The 21,375-nt window shown below is 50.8% G+C and overlaps 1 protein-coding gene across 2 annotated transcripts in view; it reads left to right on the forward strand.

The window, feature by feature from the left end:
• The window catches only part of LOC140395287 (neuropilin-2-like), a 181,678-nt gene that overhangs the window by 59,871 nt on the left and 100,432 nt on the right, over positions 1-21,375 (forward strand). For both annotated transcript variants that reach the window (XM_072482875.1, XM_072482866.1), the window contains exon 7: positions 6,515-6,670. In XM_072482875.1, the coding sequence (XP_072338976.1) occupies positions 6,515-6,670 (156 nt within the window). The remainder of the gene's footprint in view (positions 1-6,514; positions 6,671-21,375) is intronic.

A 21,375-nucleotide genomic window follows, 5' to 3' on the forward strand; every position in this document is an offset into this window, starting at 1 on the left:
ACTTTAACCATCCACTCCCCTCACCACTTTAACCATCCACTCCGTTCACCACTTTAACAATCCACTCCCCTCACCACTTTAACCATCCACTCCCCTCACCACCTTAACCATCCACTCCCCTCACCACTTTAACCATCCACTCCCCTCACCACTTTAACCATCCACTCCCCTCACCACTTTAACCATCCACTCCCCTCACCACTTTAACCATCCACTCCCCTCACCACCTTAACCATCCACTCCCCTCACCACTTTAACCATCCACTCCCCTCACCACTTTAACCATCCACTCCGTTCACCACTTTAACCATCCACTCCCCTCACCACTTTAACCATCCACTCCCCTCACCACCTTAACCATCCACTCCCCTCACCACTTTAACCATCCACTCCCCTCACCACTTTAACCATCCACTCCCCTCACCACTTTAACCATCCACTCCGTTCACTACCTTAACCATCCACTCCCCTCACCACCTTAACCATCCACTCCCCTCACCACTTTAACCATCCACTCCGTTCACCACTTTAACCATCCACTCCGTTCACCACTTTAACCATCCACTCCCCTCACCGCTTTAACCATCCACTCCCCTCACCACCTTAACCATCCACTCCCCTCACCACTTTAACCATCCACTCCCCTCACCACTTTAACCATCCACTCCGTTCACCACTTTAACCATCCACTCCCCTCACCGCTTTAACCATCCACTCCCCTCACCACCTTAACCATCCACTCCCCTCACCACTTTAACCATCCACTCCCCTCACCACTTTAACCATCCACTCCCCTCACCACTTTAACCATCCACTCCCCTCACCACTTTAACCATCCACTCCCCTCACCACTTTAACCATCCACTCCCCTCACCACCTTAACCATCCACTCCCCTCACCACTTTAACCATCCACTCCCCTCACCACTTTAACCATCCACTCCCCTCACCACTTTAACCATCCACTCCCCTCACCACTTTAACCATCCACTCCCCTCACCACTTTAACCATCCACTCCCCTCACCACTTTAACCATCCACTCCCCTCACCACTTTAACCATCCACTCCGTTCACCACTTTAACCATCCACTCCTCTCACCACTTTAACCATCCATTCCCCTCACCACTTTAACCATCCACTCCCCTCACCACTTTAACCATCCACTCCCCTCACCACTTTAACCATCCACTCCCCTCACCACTTTAACCATCCTCTCCCCTCACCACTTTAACCATCCACTCCCCTCACCACTTTAACCATCCACTCCCCTCACCACCTTAACCATCCACTCCCCTCACCACTTTAACCATCCACTCCCCTCACCACTTTAACCATCCACTCCCCTCACCACTTTAACCATCCACTCCCCTCACCACTTTAACCATCCACTCCCCTCACCACTTTAACCATCCACTCCCCTCACCACTTTAACCATCCACTCCGTTCACCACTTTAACCATCCACTCCCCTCACCGCTTTAACCATCCACTCCCCTCACCACTTTAACCATCCACTCCGTTCACCACTTTAACCATCCACTCCCCTCACCACTTTAACCATCCACTTCCCTCACCACTTTAACCATCCACTGCCCTCACCACTTTAACCATCCACTCCCCTCACCACCTTAACCATCCACTCCCCTCACCACTTTAACCATCCACTCCCCTCACCACTTTAACCATCCACTCCCCTCACCACTTTAACCATCCACTCCCCTCACCACTTTAACCATCCACTCCCCTCACCACTTTAACCATCCACTCCCCTCACCACTTTAACCATCCACTCCCCTCACCACCTTAACCATCCACTCCCCTCACCACTTTAACCATCCACTCCGTTCACCACTTTAACCATCCACTCCCCTCACCACTTTAACCATCCACTCCGTTCACCACTTTAACCATCCACTCCTCTCACCACCTTAACCATCCACTCCGTTCACCACCTTAACCATCCACTCCCCTCACCACCTTAACCATCCACTCCTCTCACCACCTTAACCATCCACTCCCCTCACCACCTTAACCATCCACTCCCCTCACCACTTTAACCATCCACTCCGTTCACCACTTTAACCATCCACTCCCCTCACCACCTTAACCATCCACTCCTCTCACCACTTTAACCAACCACTCCGTTCACCACTTTAACCATCCACTCCCCTCACCACCTTAACCATCCACTCCTCTCACCACCTTAACCATCCACTCCCCTCACCACCTTAACCATCCACTCCCCTCACCACTTTAACCATCCACTCCCCTCACCACCTTAACCATCCACTCCCCTCACCACTTTAACCATCCACTCCCCTCACCACCTTAACCATCCACTCCCCTCACCACTTTAACCATCCACTCCTCTCACCACTTTAACCATCCACTCCCCTCACCACTTTAACCATCCACTCCCCTCACCACCTTAACCATCCACTCCCCTCACCACTTTAACCATCCACTCCCCTCACCACCTTAACCATCCACTCTCCTCACCACTTTAACCATCCACTCCCCTCACCACCTTAACCATCCACTCCCCTCACCACTTTAACTATCTACTCCACTCACCACCTTAACCATCCACTCCTCTCACCACCTTAACCATCCACTCCCCTCACCACCTTAACCATCCACTCCTCTCACCACCTTAACCATCCACTCCGTTCACCACTTTAACCATCCACTCCCCTCACCACCTTAACCATCCACTCCTCTCACCACCTTAACCATCCACTCCTCTCACCACTTTAACTATCTACTCCACTCACCACCTTAACCATCCACTCCTCTCACCACCTTAACCATCCACTCCCCTCACCACCTTAACCATCCACTCCTCTCACCACCTTAACCATCCACTCCGTTCACCACTTTAACCATCCACTCCCCTCACCACCTTAACCATCCACTCCTCTCACCACCTTAACCATCCACTCCCCTCACCACTTTAACCATCCACTCCCCTCACCACTTTAACCATCCACTCCCCTCACCACCTTAACCATCCACTCCTCTCACCACCTTAACCATCCACTCCGTTCACCACTTTAACCATCCACTCCCCTCACCACCTTAACCATCCACTCCTCTCACCACCTTAACCATCCACTCCTCTCACCACCTTAACCACCACTCCCCTCACCGCTTTAACCATCCACTCCCCTCACCACTTTAACCATCCACTCCCCTCACCACCTTAACCATCCACTCCCCTCACCACTTTAACCATCTACTCCCCTCACCACTTTAACCATCCACTCCGTTCACCACTTTAACCATCCACTCCCCTCACCACTTTAACCATCAACTCCCCTCACCACTTTAACCATCCACTCCCCTCACCACTTTAACCATCCACTCCCCTCACCACTTTAACCATCCACTCCCCTCACCACCTTAACCATCCACTCCCCTCACCACCTTAACCATCCACTCCGTTCACCACTTTAACCATCCACTCCATTCACCACTTTAACCATCCACTCCCCTCACCACTTTAACCATCCACTCCGTTCACCACCTTAGCCATCCACTCCCCTCACCACTTTAACCATCCACTCCCCTCACCACTTTAACCATCCACTCCCCTCACCACCTTAACCATCCACTCCCCTCACCACTTTAACCATCCACTCCCCTCACCACTTTAACCATCCACTCCCCTCACCACTTTAACCATCCACTCCCCTCACCACCTTAACCATCCACTCCCCTCACCACCTTAACCATCCACTCCCCTCACCACTTTAACTATCCACTCCTCTCACCACTTTAACCATCCACTCCCCTCACCACTTTAACCATCTACTCCCCTCACCACCTTAACCATCCACTCCTCTCACCACTTTAACCATCCACTCCCCTCACCACCTTAACCATCCACTCCCCTCACCACCTTAACCATCCACTCCCCTCACCACCTTAACCATCCACTCCTCTCACCACTTTAACCATCCACTCCCCTCACCACTTTAACCATCCACTCCCCTCACCACCTTAACCATCCACTCTCCTCACCACTTTAACCATCCACTCCCCTCACCGCTTTAACCATCCACTCCTCTCACCACTTTAACCATCCACTCCCCTCACCACTTTAACCATCCACTCCGTTCACCACTTTAACCATCCACTCCCCTCACCACTTTAACCATCCACTCCCCTCACCACTTTAACCATCCACTCCCCTCACCGCTTTAACCATCCACTCCGTTCACCACTTTAACTATCTACTCCCCTCACCACTTTAACCATCCACTCCGTTCACCACTTTAACCATCCACTCCCCTCACCACTTTAACCATCTACTCCCCTCACCACTTTAACCATCCACTCCGTTCACTACTTTAACTATCTACTCCCCTCACCACTTTAACCATCCACTCCATTCACCACTTTAACCATCCACTCCCCTCACCGCTTTAACCATCCACTCCGTTCACCACTTTAACTATCTACTCCCTTCACCACCTTAACCATCCACTCCCCTCACCACCTTAACCATCCACTCCCCTCACCACTTTAACCATCCACTCCCCTCACCACCTTAACCATCCACTCCCCTCACCGCTTTAACCATCCACTCCCCTCACCACCTTAACCATCCACTCCCCTCACCACCTTAACCATCCAGTCCCCTCACCACCTTAACCATCCACTCCCTTCACCACTTTAACCATCCACTCCCCTCACCATCCTTAACCACCAGAATGAAGTTTTAAAAAGACGAGAGGAATTTAAGATCTAATGACGAGGAGCTGGATCAGGAGAGTGAGTGGTTCTAGCAGTCAGGAAAGGCTGAACCGTCTGCGGCTAGCTGGGATTCTCTGTTGCGGATCCGCCCCGTTAACGCTGCTAGAGAGGACGGAGAATCCCACTGCCCTGAACAGAATCCCACCCTCTGTGTTTCCTGTTATAGAAAAGACTGAATGCTGACATGGTCAAGGGCACCGAGATGAGGTTTCCACTTGTGGGGAATCCAACACTAGGGATCGTAATCGCTAATAAATCCGATAAGGAAATCAGGAGAATACACTTTAGTCAGACTGTGGAGAGAATGTGTAAATGGGGCGAATAGCATAGATACATTTAAGGAGAATCTGTAAGTACATGGGAGAGAAAGGAGTGGAATGTTTTGCAGATTGAGTGTGATGAAGTCGGATAAGAGAATGTAGAGTGGAGTATACACTGGCATACACCTCTGGGGCCAGTTTCGGTGCTGTCCTTTTATGCAATTCTATATTTGACCTTGCAAACTAGAGAGAGAGGGACTGTTTAACTTGGCTCAGGTTTTTACCCCAGTTCCATCAGGCATTCTCTGTTTCATTCTGCTTGATACTGAGATCTGGCCTAAGTCACCTTGTGGCCTTCTGAAGGCTCCAAGACCTCAGTAGGTCACCAGATCCTTTTATTGTCACGTGTAGTGAGGTACAGTGAAAAATATTGTTCTGTGTACAGTCCAGACAGATTGTTCCATACTTGATAAACATAGGGGGCGGGATTCTCTCAGCCCGGGACCGGGCCGGCGAAACCCCGCGACCGGTGCGAATCGCGCCACGCCACCCCGGCGACGGCACAAACCAGCGCCATTGGCGTCGACGTGGTTGGTGCGGCACCGGTCGGGGCCGCTCTACGTGGCCAGCCCGCTAATTCTCTGCCCGGGATGGGCCGAGCGGCCATCGTAATAATGGCGAGTCCCGCTGGCGCTGTCCAACCTGCTCTCAGCCGGCGGGAACTTGGCTTGGAAGGGTCCTGGGATGGCCTCTGGGGGGGGGGGAGGGGGATCCGGCCGTGGGGGGGCCTCCGATGTGGCCTGCCCGCGATCGGGGCCCACCGATCGGCGGGCTGGCCTCTCGGGCTGGGCGCCTCCTTTCTTCTGCGCCAGCCCCTGTAGCCCTGCACCATGTTCCGTCGGGGCCGTCGCGTTGAAGGAAGCCACTGCGCATGCGTGCCTTGACACCGGTGCCACTGCGCATGCGTGGATCCCGCGGCGCCCATTTGACGCTGGGATCAGCAGCTGGAGCAGCGTGAATCGCTCCAGTTCCGTGTTGGCGCCCTGTAGGGGCCAGAATTGCTGATCCTGAGGCCGTGTTGACGGCGTCGAGAAACGCGACGGCGTCAACAGTTAGCGTCAGGATCACAGAATCCCGCCCAGGACATACAATAGATACACAATGTAAATACACAGACATAGACATCGGGTGAAGCATACGGAGCTTTAGAAGAAATTACTTTGAAGATTTTAGTATTGGTTGGTTTGCTTAATCAGGGGTTGGGGAGCTGGGGGCAAGGTTGGGACGGAGGCAGGAAAGACAAGTGATTCAGCGTGCCCCTTTTTGGATCAAGTGCAATGTTTGAGCAGAGCACCGTAACATGACTTCTTCAGCCCCCAACCCCCCCGAACTTTGACGTTAAGATCAGCCGGGGACTTCAACTGCCTTTTTAGAGCAAAATAAATTTGGCTTGTGTATTTTTTCGTATAATGTCTTATCTACACTTTTTGTTCCAGGCTGACCTTGGGATCCTGAAGATCCTAACTGGCATTGCCACCCAGGGAGCCATCTCTGTCGATACATCCAAGGTTTATTTTGTTAGCAGCTACAAACTGGAGGTGAGCTCTAATGGAGAGGACTGGATGATTTATCGACAAGGCAAGAACCATAAGGTAATGGCAACCAGATTTATACTGAGCAGATCTGAACCCAGGGGGGTAAATGGAGTCGAGGTGCAGGCCATCCATGATTGCGATGGATGGTGGAATGGGCTCAAGGGGCTGACTGGTCTGTTCTGACAATGGGCATTTTTATTTTGCTGAATGGTTAGCGTTAAGGGAAAGGGAATGGAACACACCTCCATTTCCTCTAACTGTGTGAATGACGTGTAACTGATGTTTAATAGTCGTTCAGTTAGGAAACTGGACTTAACTGATTGCAACAGGGATTGCGTGGGTTCCCATCTCAGCTGCGAAAACTGAACAAGCGCCTGTATTTTTATCAAGGCAGATATTAATCTCTCCTACCGACATGTGTTACTGATTATATTATCACTGACGTTAGCTCAGCTCTGTCACTCAATAACTCCTCAGCCTCGTGTGTTCCTGACTGTATATCCACTGTATATAGACCCATTCAGAAATGCCTCACCCAGAGCCCTGTGTTGCTGGCTGTATCTCTACTGATATTAGTCTGACTCCCTACACTGTCACTCGGTATCTCTGCTCTCCAGCAACCTGTTAGTCAGAGCATCTCTGCTAATATGAATTCAGTTCCCTCACACTGTCACCCATGTAATAATCCTCATGAGACCCACGGAGATGACCTGATTAATTGCCCCTTGGGGCTCGTGGAATACGAGGTCCAACTTTGGCTCATGAAATCAACCCATAAAAGCTGCCTGGATTGGGACTGGCATGATCGGTAGTCCAGGTTGGGACCTATGTGCTGTATGCCGCACTGCGGCCTATTCTTCTCATGGAACAGTCACAAGGGGCTGAAATAAATCTCCATTTGAATCACCTTCTCAGCCCTCCTGAAGCTTTTATACCCCACACCAGCAGATTTATAAAATTGTTTTATAAATCAAAAAAATAAATAGATAGACAGAGGTGAGAAGTTTGTTATAATGTTCCTACTCATTTTTTGAGTAAAATACTGATGACAAGACTTTCCCTTGGGTCTGAAGGAGCATAGGTTATATTGCAAACATCAAAATTCAACAGAAATACGGAATCACAAGTTGATGCTGCTGATCTTTTGTCTAGACAAGGTGGATTTCCTTGCACAAATATAGCTCAATAAATAGTTTGAGGAATGTGAAATTTAGCACTTGCTTTGCATTAATCCTGTCAACATGCCACTCATTCATTTGCCTTCCCCTATTATTATCTGGGAGGCCCATGGATCAGCTCAATGTCAGGCTACTTGTGGGAATTCAGAGAGGTTGGAAGGGAGTTTGCTGGGGGGGGTTCACGGTGGGTAGGGTGCAGGCAGGAGAGGGGAGGAAGGGACGAGAGGGAACAGTGGGAAGGGGCTCGGCTCCAAGCTGCGTATCAAAATGGTCTCTGATCAAGCGGTGGCAGTTGGGTAGTTACTTCAGTTATTTTGCTTTCTGCGTGTCACCAAGGGAAAACCAGCGTCGTTGTTGACGTGCGGTTGTCAGATGGAGAGACAGCGTCACAATATTGTGACAACCCGGAACTTTGCAGGAATAAAACAGCAAGTGTCAACTGCGAGTGACAAGAAAAGCAGACTTCCATTCCTGTAGCCTCTTTCATGTCCCACAATGGTTTACAGCAAATTAAGTGCCTTTGAAGTTTGTCCTGTTGTCAGGAAATGCGGCAGCCAATTTCTGCACAGCAAGCTTCCACAAATAGCAATGTGATAATGATAACATAATCAGTTTCCGTGATATTGGTTGAGAGAACATTTGTTTTAAAAAAAAATTTAAATACCCAATTAATTTTTTTTCCAATTAATGGGCAATTTAGCGAGGCTAATCCACCTACCTGGCACATTGTTGAGTTGTGGGGATGAGACCCATGCAGCACGAGGAGAATGTGCAAATTCCACATGGAGAACGACCCAGGGCCAGGATTCAACCCAGGTCCTTGGTGCCGTGAGGCAGCAGTGCTAACCACTGCGCCACCGTGCCTCCCCGAGAGAACATTTGTAAGAACATATGAAATATAAGCAGGGTTAGTCCATTTGGCATATTGAAGATACTCTGCCTTTAAATGAGATTATGGCTCATTTCTCCTTAATTCCACCCTCCCCATCTATCCTGTATCCCTTGATTCCCTTTGTTTCCAAGAACCTACCGATCTCAGCCTTGAATATAATCAATGACTGATCTCCCAAAGTCCTCTGGGATAGAGAATTCCAAACAATCCCCTTAAGAGTGAAAAAGAATTCTCTTCATCTCAGTTCTAAATAGTCGACCTCTTAACCTGAGATTCTGTTCTTAACCATGAAAACATTCTCCCAGCATCTAACCTTCAAGCTCCTTAAGAACTTTGTACGTTTGAATTAGGTTGCCTCTAATTTTTCTAAATTTCAGTGAATGTAGGCATAGTTACTCCACATTGGATAATCCCCGTATCCCAGCAATCAGTCTAGTGAACCTTCGCTGCACTCCCTCTAAGGGAAGCATTTCTTTCCTTAGGTAATGAGATCAAAACTATATATACAGTACTCCAAGTATAAGGGTGGCAAGGTGGCGCAGTGGTTAGCACTGCTGCCTAAGGTGCTGAGGACCCAGGCTCAATCCCGGCCCTGGGTCACTGTCCGTGTGGAGTTTGCACATTTTCCCCATGTTTGTGTGGGTTTCACCCCCACAGGCCAAAGATGTGCAGGTTAGGTGATTGGCCATGCTAATTACCCCTTAATTGGAAAAAAAATTATTGGGTACCCTAAATGTTTTTAAAAATAGTCCTCCAAGTGTGGCCTCACCAAGCAAGCTCCATGCACCAAGCTCCATGCAAGACATCTTCACTCCTATACTCAAATCCCTTTGTGATGAAGGTGAACATACCATTTGCTTCTCTAATTGTTCTGGTGCCTGTTTGTGAATTTACTGTGATTCATGGACCAGCACACCGAGGGACCTCCGAATACCAACATTTCTCAGACTTACACCTTGCAGAAAATGTTCTGCTTTTCTCTTTTTCGTTTCAAAGATCACTTAATATTTCTCCACATTATACTCCTTCTGCTGCACTCTTGCCCATTTACTTCTCTGCATTCTCTTTGGATCCTCCTCACAACTTACATTTCCACCCAACGTTGTCGCGCCAGTGAACACTCAGTCCTCTCATCTAAATAGCTGAGACTGAAGTACTGATCCTGGTATGAATTTGAATTCGTTGTAGCCTGCCAACCCAAAATTGCTTATTTATTTCTACTCTCTTTCTTCTGTCCATTAACCAATCCTTAATCCATGCTGATAACTTTCACCCAATCCCATGAACCCTAATTTTGTTTAATGGTCCCCTTGTGCAAGACCGTATGGTGATCTTTTGGAAAATCCAAATGTGCTACATCCATTGGTTCCTCCTCATCCTCCTTGCTAGCTACATACTCAAAAATCTTTGTAGATTCGGCAAACATAATTTCCCTTTCAAAATTCATCTTGACTCTGCCCAATCATATTATGATTGCCTATGTGTCCTCTTTCCATGTGTTTAATGCGTTCGCATCACACGAGTGAGCTCCCTGCAGCTGTTAACTGCTGCAATCACACAATCTAAACATACTCCAATCAGCCCCTTACATTACATCTTGAAATCAGCAACTCAAGATGGATTCTTGATGGTGTGGATGAAGGAGTGTAAACGGATGAGAGGAAAGAAAGGTAGACAGATGAAGGAAGAGAATGAAAGAAGAAACAAAGTCCCTACTTTTCTTGCGGTTATAATTGAAGATACGACTAACATTCCTTCCTGAGCCGTAACCACCAAGAGCGCATTGAAGGGTAATTCATCGCGTTGCTGTTCATGGGATAGTGCTGACACAGAGTAACTGCTGTGTTTTCCGATCTGGAGACAATCAATGCAATCGTGTGAAAGCCGTTGATATGTTCCATATGCATTTAGGTGCCATTAAAAGAGAAATGTTGTCTTACTTACTCATCTGAAGCGATCCACGGGAGTTAATTTAAGACCCGGTTGGAGAGATGCAGGAATGCTGTCGAGGGAGGAGATGACTCAAGAACCATCATCAGCTGGAGTGGAAAGCACTTCCCCTGGGGAAACCTGGCTGGAAACCAGCCAAGCTCCCTCGCAAACATGTTGGTGTAAACATGCGTTCTGGAGAAGCTTTTGAATCTGGTGGTTTCCACCAGCTTTTCTGGTTCATATTCCGCTGTCCTCAATAAGATGAAAAGCATTTTCAACCTAATGCCCAGGGTGTTTGGTAATGCAAACTCCTGATCAGAAAGTACCTACCACCCAGCTTCTTGAGCCTTTGTGACTGCTGCTTATGCTGTAGGTCATGGGTGCAATAACTTGCTCAAGTAACCAAGCCCTGAAAGTAAGTGTTGTCCACCTTGTTTTTTTTATTCATTTATGTGATGTCGGCGTCGCTGGTTAAGCCATTTGGACAGGAAGGAACCAAACCTGTTTCTGACCTTGGCCAACGCCATCTTGAGCACACGCCTGACACTGGCCACTAGGCAACAATCCTTTTATGAAGACACAGGGAGTCCACACCCGAGTTGTAACAAAAGAAACAAAGTTTTATTTAAACGGTTCAAGGTACAATGCTCCCAGTGGTACCCAACTGGGTCTGAGATGGCCGATCCAGAACTGGCTGACCTTATATGCAATGTTAATTGAGCTTTCCCTGGCCCCTTAACGGGAAGCCCGTATTTCACAAGGGACACAGGGAATACAATCGTTCCCACCCCGTAAATCCCGTGCAGGTGCATGTTATGACAGACCCGATGCAGAATCTCTGATGAACTCTCCCATCCCAACCAAGAGGAAACTGCACCACCTACTGTGCGAATTTGCGAGCTCAAATCTGAGTCCATCCTGCTCTGGGCACCTCACAGTGGTTGGAGAGCTGTGGGGGCTGGGGGAGAGGAGGGGGGGGTGGCAGGCTGGGGGAGGGGGAACGTTCAGCTCTTCTGTGACGGAATTAATCAATCAAGATTAATTCTAGAAGTCTCTTCCACTTACATCTGTTACTCTGTAGGGTGGGAGAGGAAGTGCTTCTAATCGCCAAGTCGCCTTGAGGCTTATTAATTCTTTATTTATACTGCTTCGAGTTCAGAATTCCAATGTGCTGCTGCATTGTAAAGGGGACATTAAAATGTATCGGTAAAGCAGTTTTCCATTAATTACAATTAAATCGAACGCAGGGACCTGCAATTGTTTCAGTAATAGAAACTATAGAATCCATAAATGATTATAAATAAGTATAAAACCCAGAAATAAAAGGCAGGGAAGCAGAGTTAAATCCACAATCAGAATTAAGAGCGGCACAGTGGCAGAGTGGTTAGCACTGCTGCCTCACAGCTCCAGGGACCTGGGTTCAATTCCGGCCTCAGGTGACTGTCTGTGTGGAGTTTGTACACTCTCCCCGTGTCTGTGTGGATTTCCTCCGGGTGCTGTGGTTTCCTCCCATAGTCCAAAGATGTGCAAGTTAGGTGGATTGGCCAGGCTAAACTGCCCCGAGTATCCAAAAGGTCAGGTTGGGTTACGTGGATAGGGTGGCGGCGTGGACTTAAGTAGAGTTCTCTTTCCAAGGGCCGGTCTGCACTCAATGGGTTGAATGGTCTCCTTTTGCACTGTAGGGATTCTATGATCATCTGTGATCTTATTAAATGATGGAGCAGCTCAAGGGTCGAATGGCCTACTCCAGCCATTTCTTATGATTTCTAACACCAACCTGATGCACAGAGATCACTGTTGACTTCTGTTGCTGGTCAGGTAGAATGCTCCCGAAGTCTGCCCAGTGGCAGTGTTGGGGGGGGTAGTTGGGAGCCGATGTGTCCTGACAAATGAATACCACTGGCCTCTCAATACTCTGTGAGCATGGGGTAAACACTGGGTTGCCAACCTCCAGTTGGGTATATTCCTGGCGACTCTGTCACTTGATCTCCCACCTGAATGTTCCCCACCCCACCTACCCAACCCCTACACACTCCCAACATGTGTAGTCCATCTCCAGCAGCGTTGCCTTCCCACATCCAATCAGAAAGGGAATAGACACTTTGATTCCTGACTGGATTAATCTTCACTGACAGTCAAACAGCAACCACCCCCCCCCCCCCCCCCCACCCCCCGAGTCTCCATTTTTGCAACAAAATATGTGAAAGCGTTCAGGACAATGAAAATACATTTTAAAGCCTCTAGGTGCAATTCGCAGGCTTCGTTGAGCTCGAGTGAGAGTGCAAAAAAAAACTATGCCACCTGAAATCCAAAAGCACACCATATTCTTATGTCTTGTTACAAAGGCTTACATTGCCCCTGCAAAAAAAATCAATGATTCTCTCCTTTTGTAATCACAGCAAAAATACTAAATACAAATTTTAAAGTGTGAAAATTTCTCACATTCGTCACACATCACAGCCGTTGGTTAAGATAATTGTACAGGTCAGCATGGTGGCGCAGTGGTTAGCATTGCTTCCTCACGGCGCCGAGGTCCCAGGTTTAATCCCGGCTCTGGGTCATTGTCTGTCTGGAGTTTGCACATTTTCCCCATGTTTGCGTGAGTTTCGCCCCCATAACCCAAAGATGTGCAGGTTAGGTGGATTGGCCACACGAAATTGCCCCTTAATTGGAAAAAATGAATTGAGCACTCTAAATTTATTTTAAAAAAGAAAAAAAAAGATAATTGTACCATTAAGGACTTCCACTGAATCAGGAAGTGACAACTGAAGATTAAAGGGCGCGATTCTCTGGCCTCGTTTCACTTGAGAGCAAAACGAGGCCGGTGACGAGCGGGAGAGGCCGAAAATGCAAACCGCACCAAGCTCTAAACAGTTTGCAATGCAACCCTCCCACCCCTGTAGGCGAAATTGGAATCCCACCGTAGCCTGGCAAGAAATCAATTATCACCAATTAAGCCCTATTTCCATACAATTAATGAGGGCCACTCCCATAGCCAAAGGCCCCCAGTCATTCAGCGGCCTCCCCAGTAAGTGGAGCTGATTAGTACTCCTTTTGAAAAACGTGAACCTGTCGGAAGGGCTTCTGCGGGGAGCCGCAGAGGTGTGTAGCCATCTTTGCCTCACAGGCAAAGAGCCCAGGGGCACTGAGCTTACCGCCCCTGTGCTCAGCGAAGGTTGGGGGACCCTTGGCTGGAGGGAGGGGCACCCTCTGCAGGGTGGGGATGGCATGCAAAGGGGAGGAGGGGAAGGGGGAGTGCCGGGGGGGGGTGGGGGGGGGCAACTGCACGTGGCATCACATGCCAACCCCTGGAGCATGTGTCCCTGCCTGTCTGCCCCACCGACCACCCATAACCCCCACCGACTGCCGAGGCCTCTGGCCGTGCGGCTGAATTTGTAGCACATATGAGGGCATGGATAAAGTTACTCTTGTTCACAGTGGAATGTTTGGTTTGGCGCCCAGCTATCTCCTTGAAAACTCTTCAACATTGATCTCAATTTGAGTTGCAGATGATGGGAGCAACACTCTAATAAGGCCCTGATGGTGAGAGCTTCCATCTTGGGTCTCAGTGGTGAGCTTTCCCCTTGATATCGAGGACTACCATTGGCAATACCCTTTCTCTTGTCAATGGACTTCCTTATAACGGCCCCTCATCCCAGCCCATTCCCACCCCACCACCATTCAAATCTTTAATTGAATACCATTCTACTTCCTAGATACTTCCAGAGCTTATTATAGGCTGGATTCTCCTGTTCCCCAGACGCTGGGAATTCTGTACTCCCGCTGCTTGTCAATGGAATTTACCATCGAAGCCACCCCACACCGCTGGGAAACCCACGGGTGGTGATGCGCTGCTGGCGGGAAAAGTGAATCCCAATGGCCGGAGAACTCCGGCTCAGATGTATCAGATAAGGTGGCCAATTGTGATGAAATGTATTCCTAGAGGTTTTATCACATGACTTGCCCCCACGCCCCATACATCAGTTGGCCAACACAAACATCCTTGCATTGCGTGGCCTTCCTACCCTAATTGGAAAGCAAAAGACACGTTTCCCAATTGACAATTCCCAAACAGATTGCTCCCCACACAACCATCTACTTTCAATGTTTTTATATCTGGTAAAGAGAAATGTTCAAAGCAAATTGAACAAAAACAATCTTTTAAAAAAATATCCTGCTGCTGTTTCTCCAGGGTTGGCACACACACACAGCAGCATCCTGGAGACTGGTCTTCCTGGAGATTCCAGGCCTATCCTGGAGGCCCCAAAGCTTTCGGTGGTTGTGAGGGGAGGAGGCAACTTTTACCAGAGGCCAATGAGGAGGACAAAACTTGAGCAAAGCTTTTGTGCATAAAAAGCAAACATGGGCCTCTCAGTGGAAAATTCCAGAATATCGACTTCTGGTTACATTCTAAACACTGAGAAAAATGCCAGTAAATTTCCTCACACTAAACCGCTGCTGCCGGGTAACTGCAGCCCTGTTCCAGTTTGAATAAGACTAATGTTCCACCAGATTTCCTCAAATTCTTTTCATCCCAGAGGTACTGTGTTGGAAAGGTTAGAGTTGTAAGTAAAATTCATCAGTTCCAGCAGCGCTCAAATGCATAATTAGCCCATTTATATTCGCCTCGTCTGCTAGAATCCAGCGTAAATTAACTGCTCCTTCAAAGCAGATTGGGGTTTTTTTGTTAATGTTAGGACTGCGGGCTGTAATTTCCTCGCTTCGCCTCTGCAGTCATAATACAGGGCAGCCAAAATAAAACACCAACGGCAAATTTCAGCGATGTGCTGGTGCTCTGACCTTCAGCCCGAAGAACGGCTGTGCATTCAACGGTGATTAAGGGTTTTCAATCAGTCCCTCGTGTGTAAATCCCACCAAGTGTCACCCCGAAGACCCAGTTTTTATATGGGAGTGGAGGAGGGTGGGAGGTGGGGAAGTGAGGTGGAATTTTAATTGGGGCCACAGTGGGCCAAGAGGTAACATTGCAATTCGCTCCTGCTCGCCATCCCGCATTGCCCCCTCGGTGAACACTGCTGCCGCTAGCCTCACTGACACCAAATCCCATTCACCCATCAAGGCACCCCTTATATATTGCACAAGGTGAGATGGTGGCATTCATAGCTCACTCCTGAAATCTGTGTTCTTGGTTAGTTGCTCCCTGGAGAGGGCTGTGGTAGGGTGCTAAGCTTGGAGAGGGTCGGGAGGGGGAGGAAGAGGGGGCGGGGGGGGGGGGGGGTGCGGTTCCCAGGGGAGTGGGTGCAGTTAAGCCTGGAGTGGGCCCGGGGGTTGTGGTTAGGTCTGGAGAGGGCCTGGGATGTGGGGGTTAAGCCTGCAGAAGGCCTGGGGTGTGCGGTTAAGCATGGAGAGGGCCAGGGGAGTGGGTGGAATTAAACCTGCAGCGGGATTCTCCGACCCCCCGCCGGGTCGGAGAATCACCCGGGGGGGGGGGGGGGGGGGGGGGGGGGGGGGGCGGCGTGAATCCCGCCCCGCTGCTCTGACGCCAGCTGCCGTATTCTCCGGCACCGGGTTTCGGGCGAGGGTGGGGATCCCGCCATGCCGGTCGGGGGCCGTTGGCAGTGACCCCTCCGGCAATTCTGCGGGACCCGTGGGGCTGAGCGGCCGTCGGTTTCTGACCAATCCCGCCGGCGTGAAATGGACATTGTCCCATACGGCGGGACCTGGCTGGTAGGCCAGCTGGTGCGGTCTTCGGGGGGGGGGGGGGGAGCGCGGGGGATCTGGCCCCGGGGGTGGCCCCTGGTGGCCTGGCCCGCGATCGGGTCCCACCGATCAGGCGGGCTTGTGCTATGGGGGCACTCATTCCTTCCGTGCCAGCCTCTGTAGGGCTCCGCCATGGCCGGCGCGGAGAAGCCACCCCCCCTCTGCGTGCGCAAGAATACGCCGACCGGTCTGCGCATGTGTGAAACCACGCCGGCAGTTCTGCGCATGCGCTAACTCGCGCTGGGCGGCGCGGCGCCAACCCCTCTGGCGCCGGCCTAGCCCCCGGAAGTGCGGAGGATTCTGTAACTTCCGGTTGGCCTGATGCCGAAGTGGTTCGCGGCATTTTTGTACGCTGGCGTCGGGCCATCGGGGGATTCGGGAGAATCCCGCCCCTGGAGTGGGCCCAGGGGTTGGGGTTAGGTCTGGAGAGGGCCTAGGGAAATGGGGTTAAGGTTGGAGGGGGTCCAGGATTTTGGGGTTAAGTCTGGCGAGGGTGTTGCTCGTTTTTGCCTTAGTTTATTTGCTCTAATTCTGTCACCTTTGCTCTTGAGTCGCCAGGTATCTTTCTGATACCGCCACGTGGTTCAAGTCCGAGTAATGATTAATAATCCAACACACCACTCAGTAAGAGTTAAATCAACGCTCATTTATTATATACAGCAATTAATACTTATACAATAATTCTACTTCTAAACTACTACCTACCACTAACAGGCCAATACTTAACTTTGGAAATGGCCCACCAAGTCAGGGAAACAAATGGCTTTTCGAATGGGTTCTGAGCCTGCGGGATTCAAAAGCTGGTACAGGTCGATAGTCAGGAGTGTCTATCTGGTAGCGATCGTTGGAGTAACACTTATGTTTTCTTTCAGCAAGGGTCTCGAAGGGTGCGGAGAGGAGAAGAAGGGTCGATTTGAACTTGGCCCCTATTCTTATAGTCCCCAGGGGCTTCCCGCCTCTCGGGGCGGACCTTGTACCTGGTTCCAAGTGATTGGACTTGGTCCCAATCACTTGGTTCGATATTCTCCAATACTGGAGCAATTCCTTGATCGAGGGGTGGTCGTTTACCTCTCTTTGTGTCAGCTCCTGCTGGCGCCGAAAGGTCTGGGTCGGCTTTGTGTTGCTAATTTGTAACAATTGTTCCCGGGGATGGCTGCTTAGTATGCAGATTGCTGGGGTGTTGTGATGTTGATGGCTGCAGGTATTGGTTTGGTCTGGCTTTTTCCAGAGACGAATACACTGTTTTACCTGCAGCTGTCTGTTTGAGTCCTGTTGGCTGATTTTCCCATCAGCCTCTCCCGTTCGCCATTTTAGATCGGAGTTTGGCCATTCTAATCGGGAGTCAGCCATTTTACATGGCTACAAGGGCCCAAGGGGGTGGGTGGCGTTATGCCTGGAGAGAGCCCAGGTGTCGGGATTTAGCCTGGAAAGGGCCTGGGGGATGGGGGTTAAGGCTGGAGATGGTCCAGGGAGCTAGGGTTAAGCCAGAAGAGGGCCCTGGGGGAGACAGTAAGTGGTAAACAGGGAAGGGACCCTTTAACAAGGGCTGCAGTCATGCCAAGACCTGTTTGAGCCATTCACCCATCTGCAAAGGAGGGTCAGCCAATCGCAAAACAGATGAAGATGAGGAAGGTCATCGCATTCATATCCAACCTCCGTTTTAACCTATTTCTGCAATTTATTGCACTCTTTCCATCGGCTCCTTCGCTTTAACCCCCGAGTACAGGTTTTCTTTTACACCCACGCAATCTTTGTCAAATCTGATTAATGATTGTGGTTCAACTCCCTGTTACTTTCACAGGCCAGTGAGAAAGACCTGCCTGATTTTCCAGGTATTGAAATTACCAAAAGGAAAATCCATTAGCAGCTGGGCACTCCCAATGACCGAGCAATTTTCATTTATGCACTTTCCGATGCAGGTGCCAAAGGACTCCAAGCAGCAACATTAGAGTGAGAGAGGCAGCTGAGGTAGCACACATAGACTATAATTTTCTGGCTGTTACTGCCAGTGGGATCTTCGGGTCCTGCTGATGGCAAACCCCCGACTCGGCGATGGGGGTAGGAAGGTGGGCGGTTGTGATGATTGGAAGATTTCAGGCAATTGAATTATAAATGTAGTGGACAATTTGAGGGTTAAAAGCCTAGGGTTAGTGTGGTTTGACTGGGGGAAGTCCCTATTGAGTTAATAATTTGCACCCTGCCTGTAGAGATGTACTGTTTTGTTTATCTTGAAGAAGGGAGGTCAGCATTGGGCAGAGCTCAGAGAGACACAGGGTCATTTTGTGAGACCCTGTGGAGAGAGACAGGTTGGAGAAAACTGTTAGAGAGACAGGGTGCTGGATTCTCCGTTTGGAATACTATTGTTGCTAACTTTTGGTTGGTTCAATTGGCTCTGTTTTATAACTTTTGCTCTAGAGTCGCCAGGTATCTTTATGACACAGCCACGAGGTTCAAGTTCAAGTAATGATCAATAACTCGATACACCAATTAGTAAGATTCAAATCAAAGCACATTTATTATACACAGTAAATCACTACTCGTGCATAAACTCTACTTTCTAAGCTATTTCTATAACTAACAGGCCTATACTTAGCTTCGGACTGACCCACCAGGTCAGGGGAACAAATGGCCTTTCGTTCGGGTTCTGAGTCTGCGGGATTCAAAGCTGGTATGGACTGGTAGCTAGGAGCGCCTATCTCATAGCGAGTGTTGACTTGAGACTTACGTTCTTTGGAGGCAGCTGGACAGGTCACTGTCAAGGGTTGGTTCGGATTGCTGAGTGACCCTGTCGAGAAGGACGATTTGAACTTGGGGGCTTTACTTTATAGTCCCCAGGGGCTTCCTGCCCTTCGGGGTGGACCCCGTACCTGGTTTCAAGTGATTGGACTTCGTTCCAATCGCTTGGTTCGATTTCTCCAATACTGGAGCGGTTCCCTGATCGATGGGCGGTCTTTAAGTGTCCGTTAACCTCTTTTGTGCTGGCTCCTGCTCGCGCCGAGGAGTCTGGCTTGGCTTTGTTTATCTCAAATGTTTCGATTGTTCCCGGGGATCGCTCATTACTATGTAGATGGCTGCTACATTATTATGCAGACGGCTGCTTGTATCGATGCTGTCTGGGCTTTTGCAGAGTCTAATACACAGTAAACTTGCACCTGCTGGTTTCTGCCTGTGTTGGCTGAATTTCCCTTCAGCCTTTGCTGTTCTCCATTTTACGTCGGGAATTGGCCAACCCAGGTGGCTACACTATGTGCTGATGCCGGCGTGGGAACAGTGGCGTTTTACGTCCAAAAACCCCCCCAAAACCTCCACCGATCCTCCGTCTGGTGGGTGGGGGGGAGGGGGGAGGCGGCTAGCAGGCACGCAGCGCACAACCCCCAGCTCTAGCTGCAGATACGGGCGGAGAATTGCCGGATCCATGGCGGCGCATGCGCACAGCGGAGGCCTGCAGCGGCCGCGCCGTGCAACATGGTGCTGGCCACGTACGGACCCGGCCTGCCAAATAGTGCCCCCCTTTGGCAAGGATCGCTATCCCCGGACCACTCCCCCACCAGTGCCCCCAGCCCCTGCTAAACCCCTCCCTGCCTGCGGATCCCCCCCCCCCCCCCCCCCCCCCCCCCCACTCCCGGCTGTGGCGGCGCTGGACTCAGTCCGCAGCCACCATGTCGGGTTCCCGAAAATCAAATACCATGAGTGGCCCACGCCATCGGGAGCTCGGCCCACCAGGGGTGGAGCATCGGGGGAAGGGACTCAGGTGACGTCCTGAGGCCGTCCCGACAACGTGCAGAGTACTACGCCGTTTTGGAGGGGGCGGACCATCGCAAAAGCGGCGGCGCCCCCGATTTCGGCGCCAACGGGGATTCTTCCGCAGATCGCCGAACACGATTTTGGCGTCAGAGACCGGAAGGCGGGATTCTCCGTCCCACCAGCCAGCCAATGTGCTTTCCTATTGTGGGCAGCCACATGCCATCGGGAAATCCCTGGTTTGGGTGCGCTGTCGGTAAACCAGAGAATCCCGCCAGCAGAGAATCTAGCACAAGGTTTCCGAGAAAGGAGTTTGGAAGTGAGGTCTGGGGCGAAATTCTCCGGAAACGGCGCGATGTCTGCCGACTGGCGCCCAGGCCTCCGTGGGGGCACCCCCCGGGGCCAGATCGCCCCGCGCCCCCTCCAGGACCCCGGAGCCCGCCCGCGCCGCCTTGTCCCGCCAGTAAGGTAGGTGGTTTAATCTATTCCGGCGGGACAGGCATTTTAGCGGCGGGACTTCGGCCCATCCGGGCCGGAGAATCGCGGGGGGGGGGGGGGCCCGCCAACCGGCACGGCGCGATTCCCACCCCCGCCGAATAGCCGGTGGTGGAGAATGCGGCAACCGTCGGGGGTGGGATTCACGCCAGCCCCCGGCGATTCTCACACCAGGCGGGGGGTCGGAGAATCTCGCCCCTGATCTCTGGGGCGGAATTCTATCCCAACGGCGCGATGTCCGCCGACTGGCGCCAAAAACGGCGCCAATCAGACGGGCATCACGCCGGCCCAAAGGTGGGCCGAGCCCCAACATTGAGGGGCTAGGTCGACGCCGGAGGGATTTCCGCCGCGCCAGCTGGCGGAAATGGCGTTTGGTGCCCCGCCAGCTGGCGGAAATGGCGTTTAGAACATAGAACAGTACAGCGCAGTACAGGCCCTTCGGCCCACGATGTTGCACCGAAACAAAAGCCATCTAACCTACACTATGCCATTATCATCCATATGCTTATCCAATAAACTTTTAAATGCCCTCAATGTTGGCGAGTTCACTACTGTAGCAGGTAGGGCATTCCACGGCCTCACTACTCTTTGCGTAAAGAACCTACCTCTGACCTCTGTCCTATATCTATTACCCCTCAGTTTAAAGTTATGTCCCCTCGTGCCAGCCATATCCATCCGCGGGAGAAGGCTCTCACTGTCCACCCTATCCAAACCCCTGTTTTGGTGCCCCGCCAGCTGGTGCGGAAATGCGGCGCATGTGCGGGAGCGTCAGCGGCCGCCGACAGTTTCCCGCGCATGCGCAGTGG

Source organism: Scyliorhinus torazame, chromosome 2 (assembly GCF_047496885.1).
Source record: "Scyliorhinus torazame isolate Kashiwa2021f chromosome 2, sScyTor2.1, whole genome shotgun sequence".
NCBI lineage: Eukaryota > Metazoa > Chordata > Chondrichthyes > Carcharhiniformes > Scyliorhinidae > Scyliorhinus > Scyliorhinus torazame.